This window comes from Rutidosis leptorrhynchoides, chromosome 3, assembly GCF_046630445.1.
Source record: "Rutidosis leptorrhynchoides isolate AG116_Rl617_1_P2 chromosome 3, CSIRO_AGI_Rlap_v1, whole genome shotgun sequence".
NCBI lineage: Eukaryota > Viridiplantae > Streptophyta > Magnoliopsida > Asterales > Asteraceae > Rutidosis > Rutidosis leptorrhynchoides.
The window spans coordinates 401110455-401128138 of record NC_092335.1 but is presented as its reverse complement, the minus strand read 5'-3'; the positions used below and the strand labels follow the sequence as shown (position 1 = coordinate 401128138).

Here is a 17684-nt window from a genome sequence, read left to right as displayed (position 1 = left end):
GTTTTGGATCAGTTCTCAAGCCATATATTTTTTTTTTTTTTTATACATGTTCACAAATGAAAATACCATTTTACCCCTCTAAAAACCCCAAAAATGCGTTAAAAACGTTGTTGTTAGGCACACCTCGCGACCGCGAGCCTACAAATAAGAAAATACTGATCACCTGACCATATCTCGAGACCGTAAGTTTCCGGTCGCGATCGCGAGGTCCCCAATTTCAGCACTTTGTGAAAAAAAATTTGGTCGTAACTTTCAGACCGTAACTCCGTTTTTGATTAATCAAATATCGTTGGAAAAGTAATATTGTCTACTTTCCAATGGTAAGGTTTTAGAACATTAACTGAGACTTTATTTCGGCTCTAAAAGGATACGATTACATACATTGGAACTCAAACGACATCCAAAATAACATGTAACTGAAAAACGGAGTGTTACATTATTGGGCCCTAAATCCTAACAATTGGTATCTAGAGCACAAGGTTTCGAGTCTGGGAAGATGGCAGAAGACGGAAATTTGGAAATGCATTTGATGAAAAAGACTTCGGGTTTTGAAAGATGCAATTTGAAGATTACTTGTATCAAAAGAAGCTACACCAACCCTTGTTGGAGATCAAACCCGAAGGCATGGATGATGCTGATTGGAGTCTTTTGGCATGGTTCAAATGAGACGTGGTGTTATCTTCTCTTGATAATGGTGGTTTAGATGTCGAGAGTCTTAATGCTTTTAATTTGCCTTTAATTCTCAAATGGAAGTGGCGATATTTAACGAATTCGAATGACTTTTGGGTTAAGATTTTCAAGGCGATCCATGGTATCGTTTTTAAGCAAACTTGCGACAAGAGCATATGGGTTTTTATCGTGGATCTTATTCTAAAATAATATTGGATATGTTGTTTCCTTCTAATGTGATTCAGATGGCGTTGGGTAATGGACGTACTATTTGATTCTGGAACGATCTATGGACCAGACAATCTTGTTTAGCGACTTGTTATAATCATCTATACTGTTTGGATGTTTATAAAAATGGGGTGATTGCGAATAAATTTGTAAATAGGGAGTGACAGTGGATATGGTCTAGGGATGACATTGGTGGTCGTAATAACATTATGTTAGCATCTCTTTATGACGAGCTGCAGCACTTCCAGATTGTCTATTATTAGTATTAGTATTATTATTCTATATGGATAGTATTATAACTAATTTTTAATATTAATAGTATTATTATTATTCTATATCTAAATACTCCTTACGTCTCAATTTAATGATTCTGGATTGAATTCTTTTCTAATTTTGACTGTAAATAACTTTTTTTGTATTATATAATTCTTGATTAAAATTATACCAAATAAAAATATATATAAAACTTAAGTTGTTCATATAGATTTCATCGTGTATTATATATATATCACAAAAAAGTTAAGGAAAAAAGTCAAGTCATAATTATTGTACTGAGAGTATATATATTTATTATATTACTCCATTCATTCTATATTAGTTGACCCTAGATAAAAATTACAGTTTAAGAAAATGATATAAAAGTATTATATTTTTTATTTATTTTTCAATTATATCCTTACATTTTTTTTCTTCATTTTATTCTATTCACTACATACATTAATGTAATAATAGAACCTAAACTTCTTCATTTTTGTTATTTATGAAATTAGACAATAATTTGCTAAATTTAAAAAGGCAAATTCCATAAAAAGGTAACATATTATACAAATTTTTCTATTTTCGGTGATATATTTCATTTTGCTATAAAAAAAGAGTCATTTTTCAAAAGTTAATCAAAAAGAGGGATGTCATTAACTTTTGTTAACTTTCTCAGTTAAGTGTCAACTTTTCATAACATGTCAAGTCCTTTATCGACCAACGTTTTTAACTCGCGATTTTGACGCACGTTATCGATGCGCGATTCCGACACGCGTTTTCGACCTGTTTTTTCGACGCGCGTTTTTACTCTCGTTTTCAAGGAGCGTTATCGATGCGCGTCGATCGTGGCACTTTTTCAACTTGCAATTTTGAACCGCGTTCTCGAGGCGCAATTTCAACGCGTATCAAAATGTTTCCATCTTCGATCATGTCTTTGAGAATTACTTTATATGGGAAAAACACGCATCGAAAAATATGCCTCGAAAACGCGCATCGAAAAACACTCCTCGAAAAGCGCATCGAAAAAAGCATCGAAAAACACGCCTCGAAAACGCGTGTCGGAATTGCCCGTCGAAACGTACGTCGAAATCGCGATTTTAAAACATTGGTCGATAAAGGACTTGACATGTTATGTAAAGTTAACACTTAACTGAGAAAGTTAACAAAAGTTAACGGCACCCCTCTTTTTGATTAACTTTCGAAAATACACTCCTTTTTTTATAGCGAAATGAAATATATTATCGAAAATAGAAAAACTGGTATAATATGTTAATTTTTTTTTTTTATGGAATTTGCCATTTTAAAATGAAATAGATTAAATTAGAATTAGGGAGGGAGAGACTATATTACTCCTCCGTCTCAAATCTATTGTCTCCAGACAAAAAACACGTAGTTTTAGAAAATACCACTAACTTCATTTTTTACCAATGATATATCTTCTTTCTCCAGAATAATCTCTTTTTAAATGGTTGGAAAAGAACATAGACAATTAATTTGAAACATCCCAAAATGAAATAAAAAATAGATTTGGGACGGCGAGTATTAGTGAAATGTATTACTGCCGTGTGATTGGTGGGTTATTGTTCACCTCATATCAGGCTATAATAACCGGGTTTTAGGATCCGACTTCCTTTTATTTGACTGGACAGATGGGCAACCACGTTGACCAAATGCTAAGATAAAAAAAAACAGAAAAACAAATAGAAAAATAAAATCAAAATACGGCGTGGGCCACAGCTTTTTACTAGTGCGTAAGCGATGATGCAAATTGATCAATTTTCTTAAGACTTTGTTTCTTGGATTATCTCTCAGCCACCATACCTCTCACACCACGTGTTTCACTTCAAAGCCTGTATTTTTCAGGTTAATATCCCTTTTCATTTAGGTATTCGTATAACCATATATTAACCAGAGATTTAAATTTAATCGTTGAATTAGATAAACACGAGTTATTGAATATAGATACTTCTGGGCTATCTAAGAACGGCTTGTGGCTGAGATTCATCAATGCACACAAGGTGTTTGTCAAAAAGTCTGAAACAGACATCTAATATAATACAGTAAGTTATATGGACATATGGTTGTAGTTATTAGAGCAATGATTGTTGATAATTTAAGTTTAGTTAAGTCAATTTTATACACCTGATGGCCTTCTTAACTTTTAATATGACTTTCAATTTAATTGTTTGGTATTGAAAATTCTAAATTTTGGACCGTATCAGCAATACTATATTCAAGTTAGTTGTATGCTTATGCTAATCATTTTGGCTGCATTGTGGTTAACGTATCCTCTTTTCCTTTTCAAGTTTGAAAGATCCACAATATTTGTGAGTAAATACTTCATTGTTTTAGTAAATCTAAAGCAGTGCACATTATAGGTAGATGGATTATAGTTCAGTTATAGAGTCTTGATTAATACATTATTGAATTGAATAATGAATAATACGTTAGCTTTATTTTCTTGCGGTTAAAAAGTATGTCATATTGTGAATATCTTCATTGTTTCGTTTGGCGTTTTTGTATGTATTTTGCATTATCATACCTTTTTATTGAGAAGTTATAATAGTAGTTCATACCCTTTAATCAGATTTATAATTACTTGAGGGTCCTGCTTGTTGGGACCATCTGCAAAAATGACCTGTATACACTATATTGAATATGTAGCACCCCAACATTCATAACGCCATTTATCATCATTCAAGTGTAAATCCTAGTCATCCGAGCAAATGAAATATTTACTGTAATCTGTTAAAAATATAAATAAATTACATATCACTATCGTACGAAATTGTATTCTAAAACGTTACTAGTTGAAAACTACATTAGACTATTATAATAAACTCCTGAAAGTTACATGTTAGATATGTTATTTTGTACTTGAGCCAATCACCTTTTAAAGATATGATTGTATCAAACCAATAAGCTTCATTTTTACTGAACAACACTTAGCCTGATGGGGTGAGCAACCTAAAAGAATGTTTACTTGAATCCTTCAGTGGTCCTGAATATTTAATGGGCATCTGATAGACCCATTTCGAGGTAAAACTTTGCAGGGTGTAATCATTACTGATCCAATAATATGAATGTCAGTGTCACATTATTGCTATTTTCGTGCTTCAAAATCTCTCTCTTTAGTGTGGGCAAGATGGGTAGAAATGAGATCGGGTTGAAAGGGGTCATTTCTTATGACGGGGTAGAAACGGGTCATGTTGAGATGACCGAAAACAATTTAATGGTTTAAAACAATCCTTCACCACCGCATAAGTTAAATTGACCCATTTAAATGTAAATGGATAAAAACTGCCACATTTGATCTGTCCCGTATGATACGATATTGGTATATACCATGTAACAATGGTGATCTAGCTTGAAACTAGAACAAACATTTAAGAATAGTAAAAATTAGAACACGCAATCTAAGCACTGTAGGAAGATGATGAGTAATCATTAATTATAAATATTGCTTTAGTTGTATACCCCCAATCCAAAGATACATCTAGTTTTATATACATACATGACACATACAATATACCAATCCATTCTACCTATATACCCATACAAAAATTATATACTTGTACATCCATATAATCTAGCCACCAAAAACTATATCTATATCTATATCTATATCTATAAAGAACTTCATTGGTTGACTCAGTTGTATAGTTAAGTGACAAAGTCTGGCAATGGTTGTGTTGCAAACCTTCTCTGGTTTTGAATGTTCATTGTCTCATACATGGCAGCTGAATGTGAAGAAGATTGTTGATCCATAGCTTCAAATTCAATAGATTGTTGAATGTTCTGATTGGGTATGAAGCTTTGATGGGCCCCAGACATTGATAGATTGTCACAATGCGGTAGACCTAAAGTTAATGAGACGCTATTTCCTGAATACGGTGGTTGAAATTGCCGCCCTATTTCTCCGATTGGGTAATCGCCTAAACCGCCCATGAAATCAGTTGGGTTGCCCATGAGCATAAACCCAACATCTGAATTTTGTTGTGTCTCGTTGTTTCGTGGTCTTTTAGGATCGAATTGAGTGATTCCTTCAATTTGTGAGGAGTTAATGAGGGTGAAATCGGATGGGTTTTGGAAGTTGTTTTTTGTGGCAGTTGGCGGTGTAGGAGGGTGGTTGAAACTTCTTTTAAAGTTCTCCGGGGACAAATTTATTTCGTTTTTGGATGATGAATTATCCTTACTTTGTTTGCTTCTGCTCGCTTTGTTTTCATCTGATCCGTTGTGTTCGTGTTCCTTGATTTCTTCTAAGTACATCTCTTCAACCATCGGCTTCCATAGTCTAACTCGAGCATTTATGAACCAATTCGAAACCTAGTAATATCATGTCAATTAATCGATCTACAAATTTAGAAACCAAAACAGAGAGATCACATAACAATAATGACAGGATGATGATCCTTACACCACTATGTTTTAATCATACACCACTAAATATGTTTTAAAGCGTTATACTGTACAATACTTTAATGCACGTTTAGTGGTGTATGGCCGAAAATAATGGTTTAATGTCCACCACCCATGATAATACTATGAAATTTACCTGACTCCTAGTAAGCCCGGTCTGTTTTGCCAGCATTTGCTTGTCTGAATCTTTAGGATATCTGAACACAATTCGACAAAATCTATTACTACAATTCATACAACGACTACGCAAATTCTGTTTATTTGTTTCGATAAGATTCTTACGGATGGAGAAAATGTTCGAAAAGCCAAGCACGAAGAACGGAAACAGAACGTTCGGGCAATCCACGTTGGGGTCTCCAAGCGTTATGTTGGATCATTCCCAATTGCTGTAAAGCCCTTTGTTGCCTCAAGTGATTGTCTACAAATTTCAGCCTTGAACCACCTTCACTCTTACCACAACCAAAGTTGTCATCTTCACCTAAGCTCCTGCTAGCAGCTTTAATCTGTGCCATTATAGCATCTTTTAAACATTTAAATTGCTTTGATATTGTCTGAAGCGCGAGCGATGTGTAGGTTTTTGCCGACCCAATTCCAGCCGCTTGCTCGAACCACGAGATCACAACTTGCATCTGGTTATGGTACCGCCTGTACCTCTGCTCTACCTTCATATAACCAAAACAACCTTATTATTTTACTTTAATAATAACATTAATTATAAAGAAATAAACGCTACATAAACGAGTAAACGGATAAGGTTCCTATTCAGGCTAATAATTTTTACTCGGAAGTACGTGACCTAACCGGGTTATCCCGTGAACGTTTCCGACCTTTTTCTCTGGCCACTCGAAGATACGCTGCTACTGAGTTTTGAACCAAATATCAGGTAAAGTATTATAAGCAAAATTATCAAAAAATTAATTAATAATTACCTCATCAAGCATGCTTACAAGCTTTGCTTTCTTCATTTGAACTTCTTGTCGTTCCGCCGTAGAAAGTTCAGCACCGTCCGCACGTTTTTTGCCTGTTTCTTCACCAGCTTCCATCGGCGATCCATCACCGCTACTAGCGACAATCTTGAGACTTTTATCCGAATCTTTGATTACTTGTTTACCGACATTTACAACTTCTTCAAGTAGCTCATGAGTAGCTTTCAAGTACTTGGAGTTCAACAACACACTTTGAATCCCTGAAGTTGTCCCTTGATCATCATTTGTAGGTACTCCATTCAGTTGAGATGAGAGGCTTAAAGAAAGACCTTGTTGGAACCTTTTAACCTCATGTGATGTTGCAGGTGCCATCTCTACATGGCTGTACTGTACACGTGGCATGAAGGCTGACATGTCATGTTGTCCCGAAAGTGGGATCCCAACAAATTGTTGAGTCTGAGACGAGGTTAGTGATGGTGCATATGATCCGAACAAATGTTGTGACGCCGTTTGTTGTTGTTGTTGGGCGTTTTGGTAATTTACATAACCGGGATTCATTAGAACAAGTGTTTGTAACCCGTCTCCACTTTGAAATTCCGAATTTCCGTTGTAGTAGGATGCCATCGATCCTGTCCTTTAGGCAGAGCCGTTGCAAGAAGTGTAACTACGCAACGACTCTAAATTTGTGAAAAACTTTAATTCATCATCATATTCATGATCAGCTGCTATCTGAAAATCAGACCAAAGAATAGGAAAAGATTGATTGTTTAGTACAAGGCCAAAAACAAATTTCATTTCATGCAATTATGAAAGTCAGACACTTTAGGTAGTAATAAATCCATTTGAACAAAAGAAGTTTGAAAGAGAGATGTACTTTATTCTTATTTCTTATTATTATTAACAAGATTACAAAAAGTAGAAAAGATGGATAATATAAAAAATTCACTCAATTTCTTCATAATGACTAAACAACTAAAATTAATGAAACACTGATATAAAAAAGATGACAAGTTGATATTATTTACTCTCAAATGATAGAGCTTTCTTTATCAATATGTAGATATGTTGTAAATTGTGATGTATATGAAGATGAATGATATTGAAAGGTATGTTTTGGGGACAAGTACCTGCGAATTGATCAAAGAAATTATGAAAGTGTGTTGTGTTTGTGTGTGTGTGGTTGATTTGACCTTTATTATCAAATGATTTGAGGTAGGCAGAATTTTTTTGATGATAATAATAAACTCTTACTAGTACTGTGATTTTTCTAGAGAGAGAGAGAGGGAATGAAATAAAAGATGTGGATGGATGATGGATGGATTAAACAAATAAGAAATGGTTTCTTTCTTTATAGCATAGCATCAATCAGAATTTGAGATTATTATTTGTGTCAGAAGATACACACATCTGAAAAACGAGGAAACGTCCACTTCTACTTCCACAAACTACTTTTTCTATTATTATTGACCGCATTTCGTTAATTATATTTCTAAGGATGTTACATGGATTAGTACGTTTATTAATGGATGTTACATGTTATCATGTTGTATTCTTGTTCGGCTTTCTCATCTTTCAATAAATTGCCTTTGTTTTATAGTATTCGTTATTTTAGTAAAAAAAAAAAAAAAAAAAAGTACATGTAAATTCCTTAATTATTTACTTCTCCCCTTACATATAAATAGTTTACCGACAAAAACACACAATTTAAAAAATCTCATCATTATACTGTATTTTTTTTTATTTTACAATTTTACCTCTTATATTTTATCAATTTTTTTATTTTACATGTAAAAGTTAAGGGTATAATTAAAATTTTCCTTATTATTCATATTTATTTACGAAATTAGACTATTAATTTGGGACAATATAAAATAGAATACTGGACTATCAAGATGAGATGAAATGAGTATTTTGGAACTACTTAAATTCTATTATTAAAGGCCTACGAGAAGCTAAAGCCGAAAAAAGGACATTACAATTTACAATTACAATGAAAAAGAAAAAAATAAACAAAAAAACAAAAATTACATTGAAGGTGAAACTTGCTTCTCATCTTTAGCCACGGAAAAAGGGGCGTTAAAATGAACAAGGCGCTACTTCCAATTAAGAAGGTTTTTTTTTTTTTTTTTTTTTTTTTGAAAGACAAATTTTATTAAAACGAGAGAACAACTATGTTGACCCAAGTCACAAGCCGACTTGGCTCAAGGGTACGAGATCAACGATACACGAAAACTAAAAACGATCCATCACTATATACAAGTACAAGGTTGCGAGTTAGCAACCAGTTAAAAGAAGTAAAAAACCGACAAACAAAGTAACACGAGACAATCGAACGATTACATACTGTGGAGATATGAATTTGGGCTCGTTATCCACTTCAACCATTCGAACTTCATCTTTCTTGACCGAGAAGAGATCCACTTGAAGGACAATGTTTGTATCTCACTAAGTGTCATCGGGGCATTCCAAGATTTGCCTTGAATTACCAATATGTTCCGATTCTTCCAAATGAGGTATAAGCATATCCACTTTATAGCTTGCCACAAATCACGCCCATTACCCGACAATGAAGAAGGCCCATTAACATCTATAAAATTCGTAAGTGATGGAGGAGTAACATTACCCATTCCCAACCACTTGAACACACGATCCCAAACATCTTTTACCCTTTTTCAACTAATGAGAGCATGCTTAACTGATTCGAGGTGGTCATTACATAACGGACAACGCACGCTATGTAAATCTGTACCTCTTTTATCGAGTTCAAGCATCACGGGTAGCCGCAATTTTCTCGCCCACCATATAATTATTCCAATTAAGAAGTTTAGAAAGATTGAATGAAAGAACACTACCAATATCAAGGTCATGTTTTTATTCAAAGCAAATACTTTATCTCATCTAATCCATATATCATCTTTCTCTTGTCTTTGCTACCACCTCAAAGAAAACCTTGACCTTAGCTTTCCGAGAGCCTTGATAGCCGAAACTGGAGCTCGAAAAAGCGATGGTAATAAATTCCAAGCTTGTCGAGAATAAACTTTATTAGATTGAATCTTCCACTGATCGAAAGAAGGTTTGCATCCCAATTTGATAGCTTAAAGCTAAATTTATTTAACACGGAATTCCAATGAGATTGTATAACTTGGATTTAAAAGATTAATTTTCAAGCCCGAAGCCAAGTGAAAAATATCCAAAATACGCAAGATATTATCCACATCGTAATTACTCGAGTCTGAGACAAGTGTAATATCGTTCGCGAAACAAAACTGAGAAATACTGAGAAAGACACGTTAAATAAAATTTAGTATATTTTGTACATGTACTCAACTTTTTATATAATGTGTATCAAACTATTAATTTTGACATATTGTTTGTATTTAATCACTTATTCATCTGATGATCCATATTTTTATATGTATTTTTGATGATGTTTCAACCATATAAGTCACACGTCATTGACACATCATCAAAACAGTTATCATGTTAGCGGTTACAATTAATAAGAGGCCTATCACAAATAATAGAGATATAAAACTGAGTACCAGCTATAAGATAAAGATAAGGTTAAGTACATTCGATTATTTTACGTTGATCAGTATTATAAGCTTTATGATGTGTTAATCACGTGATTATGAACCATTTAATTGTTAACAGTGAGGTTGTATTTATAGGAAAACCCTAACTTCTAGAGGCTTTAGAAACTTAAGTAAGCGTTTGGCATGTGGTGTCCATGAAGATATGGGTTTTTCAAAGAATAATGTGTGGCAGGGGCATATATCTAGCCGTGTAGTTGGTATATATGGACATGTCAGTATGGTCATTATAAGTAATGAAAAACTCTAGCAATATACTATCGATGTTAACATGTCAAAGGATAGGCACGATGCTAGTAAGCGTTCATATCATGCTATTATCCGTTTTGTGCTATGATAACACTTGATTTTCAAGCTTGTTCTTTCTCCAACAATCGATTTCTGAATGTGGCCAGGCTTGAGGAATGAGATACGAGGTTAGAAAACTAAAATTGCCAAAGAAAAAATAAAGTTAAAACCAATAATAATAAAAGGGATAGAATATGATGATAATCCAGTATGTGGTTATATCAATGTCTATTGAAAGAGAGGGCCGAAAAAGAAGATGCTGCGATGATGATGATACGTGACACAAGTTTAAGTTTTTTGTGGGGTGGGGGGGGGGTCCTTTCATTTGCTTTTTATTATTGTTGATATTTTGAATTAATTAATAAATAATAAATTAAATTACTATTATAATGTTATTCTCATTTGTCAAATTTTGTGTGGTTGGATGGTATAGTTTGATGATAAAGCAATTAAATTCGGAGGGCCAACAACTTTAAAGATATTCAAATTTATCAAAATCAACATCAACCGTTTAATACTTCAGTTTATAACATTTTCAACCTATCATGATACTAATACCATTCTTTTTATACTTTTGTGAAAACTTTATTTTAGATTTAAACACGGGATTCGATATTTACATGTATGTATTGGATGGGGTAAATTTTGTCTTTTCATTTCATAACACTATTTCACTCCGGGTTACTATTCTTTTACCTCACTAGTAACTCGTACGCCTAAATTTAAATATCATTTAAATTATCAAAAAGCATGTCCAATGTATAAAAACTAGAAATATTTTGAACCGTGTGTTGCGGGCAGTTTTATTTGAATATATGTTGTATGATATTTGTTAGATACTTGTTTGTAGTAGCAGACGATAATTATCTACAAAGTACGTACGTATATTTACGCAACTAATATTTCTAGAATAAGTCCCCAAAATAGCTATGCGTATAGACATAACTTATGTTATCTAGTTTATCGTCTACTACTTATTACCTACATACATAATGTTGTACATTTTCAATTTCTGAAAGTAAGGTTCTTTTAACCGATTATTTCTCTTCTTTATTTTTATCAAAGTCAAATACTGACACAATGATGTATTATAGTGTCTTCTTGAAATCTCCCAGGGAAAACAAATACTCCTCCGTCCCAAATCTATAGTCCATTATTCCATTTTAGAATGTCACAAATTAATTGTCCACTATCATAAATAGAAAAGAATAAGAAGATTAAGTACTATTATGCCCTTAATGTATGTGGATAGAATATCTCAATAAAGAAAAAGTAAGGGTAAAACTGAAAAATAAACAGAAAGTACAGTACTTTTATGACATTTCCTTAAACTGTGTGTTTTTTGTCTGGGGAGAGTTAAATTGGGACGGAGGGGGTACATCTAAACGCCCACGGGTTGTGATGGGACATTTTAACGTCTTTTATGAAAGGAATTTTAAGCGGGAACTTAAGAAAAATTGCGAACAAAAAGGAAAAAAAAAAGAGGCAGGAGGACTCGAACCAATGTCTTTTCCCTTATCAACTCATAAACTTACCACTTGCTATAGCCATCCACTTAGTATAATTAGTTGAGTTTGTTTATTATATACAATATATAATCTATCCAAAATGTTTCCTTCAAAAAAGAAACTTCGTTTTGAATAAAATTAGTTGTTTTTTGTTCATAAAATTATTACGAGTTAAGTGGTGATGACGGAAAAACTTAACTCACGGAAAAAAAAAAAAAAAGATAAATTCCGTCAAAAAATTGGGTGAGTTTTATTTAGTGAGTTTTATATTAAATTAAAAAGTTACATTTTAGCCTCCTCAATTTACTTTTCATTTACAACTTTTATCCTTTAAATGTTACAACTTTTACCCCTTCAATTAAACTCACTTGATTCAAGATCTATTCAGTTAAAACGACATATATTGAATGTGATTAAACGACTATCTTTAGAGTCTCTTTTTGCATATAGGTTGGATTGGATGTGATTAAACGACTATCTTTAGAGTCTCTTTAGAGTCTCTTTTTGCATATAGGTTGGATTGGATGTGATTAAACGACTATCTTTAGAGTCTCTTTTAGTATATAGGTTAATGGTTTATCTTTTAATTACTTCATTTATAGAACGAAACCGTCATTTTTAACATATAACAAATTTAAAATGTACAATTTTATGTATAACTTGAGGGATGTCCGGTCGCGCGTTGCTGCGGTAAAAGTAACGTGTTGTTAGGTTGATGGTTGTTACTCTTTTTTCTTTTTCGTGTCCTGCTTTTCTTCGGCTGTATGAGGTATGCATGTTTTTTTTTTTTTTTTTTTTGGCAAAACCACGATAACATTAATAACAGATCCGAAGAGCAACTCATACAACCGATACAAGAGAATCCAAAAACAAGCTCTAGCCGTACTAAACAAACATATTCAAACAGCTCACCAACTGGGTGAGAAATCACGTTTTACAAGGAGACCAAACTACAACTAAAGCTATAACCACGGGAATCTCAAATACCGATAATACTACACAGACACACGACTTAACAAACATAACGGCGTCAGCGATCGGAAGAACGCCAATCGCCTTCGCAACAATAGAACAGGAAAAAACCATTGTCTGCACTGCCTCCCGAGTCGTCAAAAGAAAAGCCCTGACCGCAAAAATCCGAACGAACCCCCACATCTTGAACCAGATCTCCAACTGGGAGATCGTCGCCTGGACAAAACCCGATAGCACCTCGAAAAGGTAAAGACCGCACCCAAAACCACAGCTCAACCCACCCCTACCCTAACAAGGCTCACGTGCCCTCCACCACCACCATCAAAACCCCTCACCACCAATAGTCGTCGACTAGATTCCAAATGTCATTTGATAAAAGAGAGAAAGGAACAAGTCAACAGTCAACTCACCACCACCACCGGTGACCCCACCAACGGGGTGGTGATCCACCGTGAAGCGCAACACCCAAAAAACGAACGGGAAACTGATGAAGGGAACCCCAACCCAAGGCCTACTGTTGACCACCACCAACAGGTGGTGGTCCACCGAACCACCGCCAAAAAGGAGAGAGCAACTAAAACCATTGCTGGAGAAGAAACGCGACGACACTGAAGAAACTCACAAGCAACCATAGCCAAAATCACCATGAAAAACGGCGGTGAGTGGTGGCTATAACGGCCAGAGCAAACTCTGACCACCAAAGGGAGAGCGACAGACAGCCAGGAAAAAGAAACAAGGAGAAAAAAGGCCGGACCACCGGCGAGATGTCGGTGGCCGGAGAGGGAGAAACAGGAGGGAACTAAAAACCGGAGATGAAAGGCTGTTGAATAAGATCAGCAAAGTAATATACCGGAGATGAGATGAAAACTTGAAAAAGTAGATCTACACAGGTTATGATGAGGCTTGTTGAAGAATAAAAGAGAAGTAAAATAAATGTAAGGATTAAAGAAGAACGAAGAGAAAGAGGTGGCTTGAGGTATGCATGTTTTTTACTTTACTGTGAGTATGAAGTAAATGCAGGGTATAATGGGGTGTGCTTACCGATTGTTGAGTATAGCTTTCTTTCTGTTGTTTTATGAGTGTATGGCTTGTTGTCTCAATTATTGGAACTGTATATATATATATAGCTAATATGAAAATTACATTAGAGCATCAACAATGAAAAGTGGCTGGAGCTTGTGTCCTCTCATTTTACAGGTTGAATTTTTCGACTTCCGGGTTCTGGTAGCACCCGACAATTGTATTCAACCTATGTTTAAAAAATCGGTGAATAAGTCAATAATAAACGTATTTATTAAATATTATGAGTGTGCTCATAGTTATGTTAACGACAAAAGTATTTGACCTATTAAAGCAGTAGTTTTATTAACTATGGAAGAATGATATCAACGGACATGTGAAATGTACTTTCTACATAGGGGTGTTAGCTAGTTGTTATCCTTTTGTGGGTGGCAAAATGGGCGGGTGAGGGTTGAAAGTGAAATGTCCCGTTCATAATAATTATAAACGTTTCATATTAATTGATTTCGTTGCGAGGTTTTGACCTCTATATGAGACGTTTTTCAAAGACTGCATTCGATTTTTGAAACAAACCATAACCTTTATATTTGCGATAAAGGTTTAAAATATTACGAAGATTATCAAATAATGATAATCTAAAATGTAGCGTTTTCACACGATCATTACATAATAGTTTACAATAATATTACACAACAATTTAAGTCTTCGAATGCAGTTTTTAAACAATATTGTACAAGCATGCAGACTCCAATCCTGTCTTTATTTAGCATGCAACAGCGGAAGCTCTTAATAATCACCTGAGAATAAACATGCTTTAATCGTCAACAAAAATGTTGGTGAGTTATAGGTTTAACCTATATATCAAATTATATTAATAGACCACAAGATTTCATTTTTCATAATTAACTGCAGGAACACTCATCTGCAAAAAAATATAATACATGAACACTCATCTGTATAAAAATCATTCATATGAAGAACACTTGGTAACCGACATTAACAAATGCATATAGAATATCCCCAAATATACAGGTACACTCATCTGTATATAAAATCGAAGTACTAAAGCATCCATAACCTGGATGGGGTTCGTTAGGCCCATAGATATATCTTCAGGATTTGCGTCAATTAGTGGCGTTCACTAATTCTTAGGTTACCAATCAAAAGGGTGATATTCAATAAGATAATTCAATCATAGAATGTAATTTTCAAGTACTTTGTGTCTATTTTGTAAATCATTTATAAAACTACATGTATTCTCATCCCAAAAATATTCGATAGTAAAAATGGGACTATAACTCACTTTCACAGATTATCACTTCGTCGAAAAATAACACTTGGCCACTGGTCAATTCACGAACCTATAACAAATATATACATATATATCAAAGTATGATCGAAATATGTTCAAAACATATTTTATTATGTTTTAATGATTTAAGTTTGTTAAGTTAACAGTCCAACGTTAGTAGTCCACAATTAGTTGTCTACAGTTAGTAGTACAGAAATAAATCAATATATATTATCTCCAATCAATCCACGGCCCAGTGTATACAAGTCTCAAACTCGATCACAACTCAAAGTATATATATTATTTTGGAATCAACCTCAACCCTGTATAGCTAACTCGAACATTACCGCATATAGAGTGTCTATGGTTGTTCCAAATAATATATATAGATGACGTCGATATGATATGTCAAAACATAGTATACGTGTCTATGGTCTATCAAGATTACATAATATATGTTAGAATACATGTATAATACAATATAAGTTAGTTAGGATATGGTTAGTATAGATTTTTGTCAATTCATCCCGTAGTCAAATTAACCATTTTTAACCAATTTTGTTTTACCCATAACTTCTTCGTTTTTAAATCTTTTTTGAGTGAATCAACTTACTATGGTTTCATATTGAACTGTATTTTATGAAACTAAACAGAAAAAGTATAGGTTTATAGTCAGAAATATAGGTTACAAGTCGTTTTTGTAGAGGTAGTCATTTCAGTCGAAAAAACGACGTCTTGATGACCCTTTTGAAAAATATATTTCCACTTTGAGTTTAACCATGATTTTTTTGATATAGTTTCATGTTCATAAGAAAAATTATTTTTTCAGAAGAACAACTTTTAAATCAAAGTTTATCATAGTTTTTAATTATCTAACCCAAAACAGCCCCCGGTTTTACTACACCGGCGTATGTCCGGTTTTACGGTGTTCTTTGTGTTTTCAGGTTTTAAATCATTAAGTTAGCATATCATATAGATATAGAACATGTTTTTAGTTGATTTTAAAAGTTAAGTTAGAAGGATTAACTTTGTTTGCGAATAAATTTAGAATTAACTAAACTATGTTCTAGTGATTACAAGTTTTAATCTTCGAATAAGATAGTTATATATATTTGAATCGAATGATGTTATGAACATAATCACTACCTCAAGTATAGTAGGTAAACCTACTAGAAATGATAAGAAATAATCTAGAGCTTCAAAGGATCTTGGATGGCTTGGAGTTCTTGAAGTAGAATCATGACACGAAAACAAGTTCAAGTAAGATTACTACTTGAATTAAGATAGTTATGTTTATAGAAATTGAACCAAAGCTTGAACATGATTCTTACCTTTGGTTTAGAATGAAAACCTACTGAGATTAACAAAAGTTTCTTGATCTTGAATGATTACTTGGAATGGATTTGAAAGCTTGGAAGTAATCTAGCAAGTTTGAAAGATTTCTTGAAGTGTTCTAGAATGGTTGTTTTTATGATGATTAAAGCTTGTAATTGAAGCTAAAAGATGGTGAAAATGCTTGGAGATGATCAAGTATGATGTTAGGAGTATTTTGAGAGAGAATTTGGAGTGTAAGTATGAGAAAATGGAATGAAGAAATGGTGTGCATGCATAAAAACATTTTTACTTATTATAAAGAAAGAAAAGATTCTTAAGTTTATTTTCTTGCTAAATAATCCATGCTAGTTGACAAATGGTTGGTTTCACATGTTCCTTAATCATTTAAGGCTGCGAAGGAGCAGATTTGTATGTGTATATTGTGATGACCCGGGAATTTCCTACCAAATTTAAACTTAATCTTATATGATTTCGACACGATAAGTAACGTCTGTAATGTTGAGTCTCGAAAATTTTGAAACTATGTTTACATATTCAATTGACCATTGACTACTCCCGATAATTCACGAACAATTGTGTGTAAATATATATATCAAAATGGATATAAGAGTTCATATATGATATTAAACACTTTAATCAATTAGGATTAAAAATGTAAATAATAAATAGGATAATTAAGTAACTATTAATATATAAATATATATATACATATGATATCTATAAAGAAGTATTAATATATATATATATTGGATTATATATATAAAAGATATAAACATTATACGTTGAAAGAATATGAAAATTTAAATAAATATATATATTACTTACATATGCAAAACAATTTACATACTTACATGTATAACTAGTATGCAAAAACATATAATAATATATATACTTATAACAAAATGTATAAATATTCAATATGTTATTATATATTATATAATTACAATGTATTACATAATTAATAAAATGTAATATTAAATACAAATTAAAATATGATTGTTGTATTAATACTAATATTATTATTACTACTTTCATTATTACTATTATTATCAATATTAGTATTAATTATATTATTAAGTATTAACATTATTATTATAACTATTATTATTATATTGTCTGTATTTCATTATTATTATTAGTAATATTAACAAAATTATAATTAGTTTAATATATTTAA

At 32.9% G+C, this 17684-nt stretch overlaps 1 protein-coding gene across 3 annotated transcripts; it reads right to left on the bottom strand.

Moving 5' to 3' along the window:
- Positions 1–4619: 4619 nt before the first annotated feature.
- Positions 4620–7679, bottom strand: LOC139897732 (BEL1-like homeodomain protein 1). Of its 3 annotated transcripts, none has more exons than XM_071880423.1 (5): positions 7628–7679; positions 6504–7229; positions 5857–6236; positions 5711–5771; positions 4620–5481 (listed from the first exon to the last, which is right to left on the bottom strand). In XM_071880423.1, exons 2-5 carry the CDS (start codon positions 7122–7124, stop codon positions 4819–4821), a joined length of 1725 nt encoding a protein of 574 aa, XP_071736524.1. In that variant the 5' UTR covers positions 7125–7229; positions 7628–7679; the 3' UTR covers positions 4620–4818. The 3 variants fall into 3 exon arrangements, with proteins under 3 accessions (XP_071736524.1, XP_071736525.1, XP_071736526.1); XM_071880424.1 differs by having other exon boundaries at positions 7526–7663; XM_071880425.1 differs by lacking the exon at positions 7628–7679 and adding an exon at positions 7375–7448.
- Between the last annotated feature and the right edge of the window lie 10005 nt (positions 7680–17684).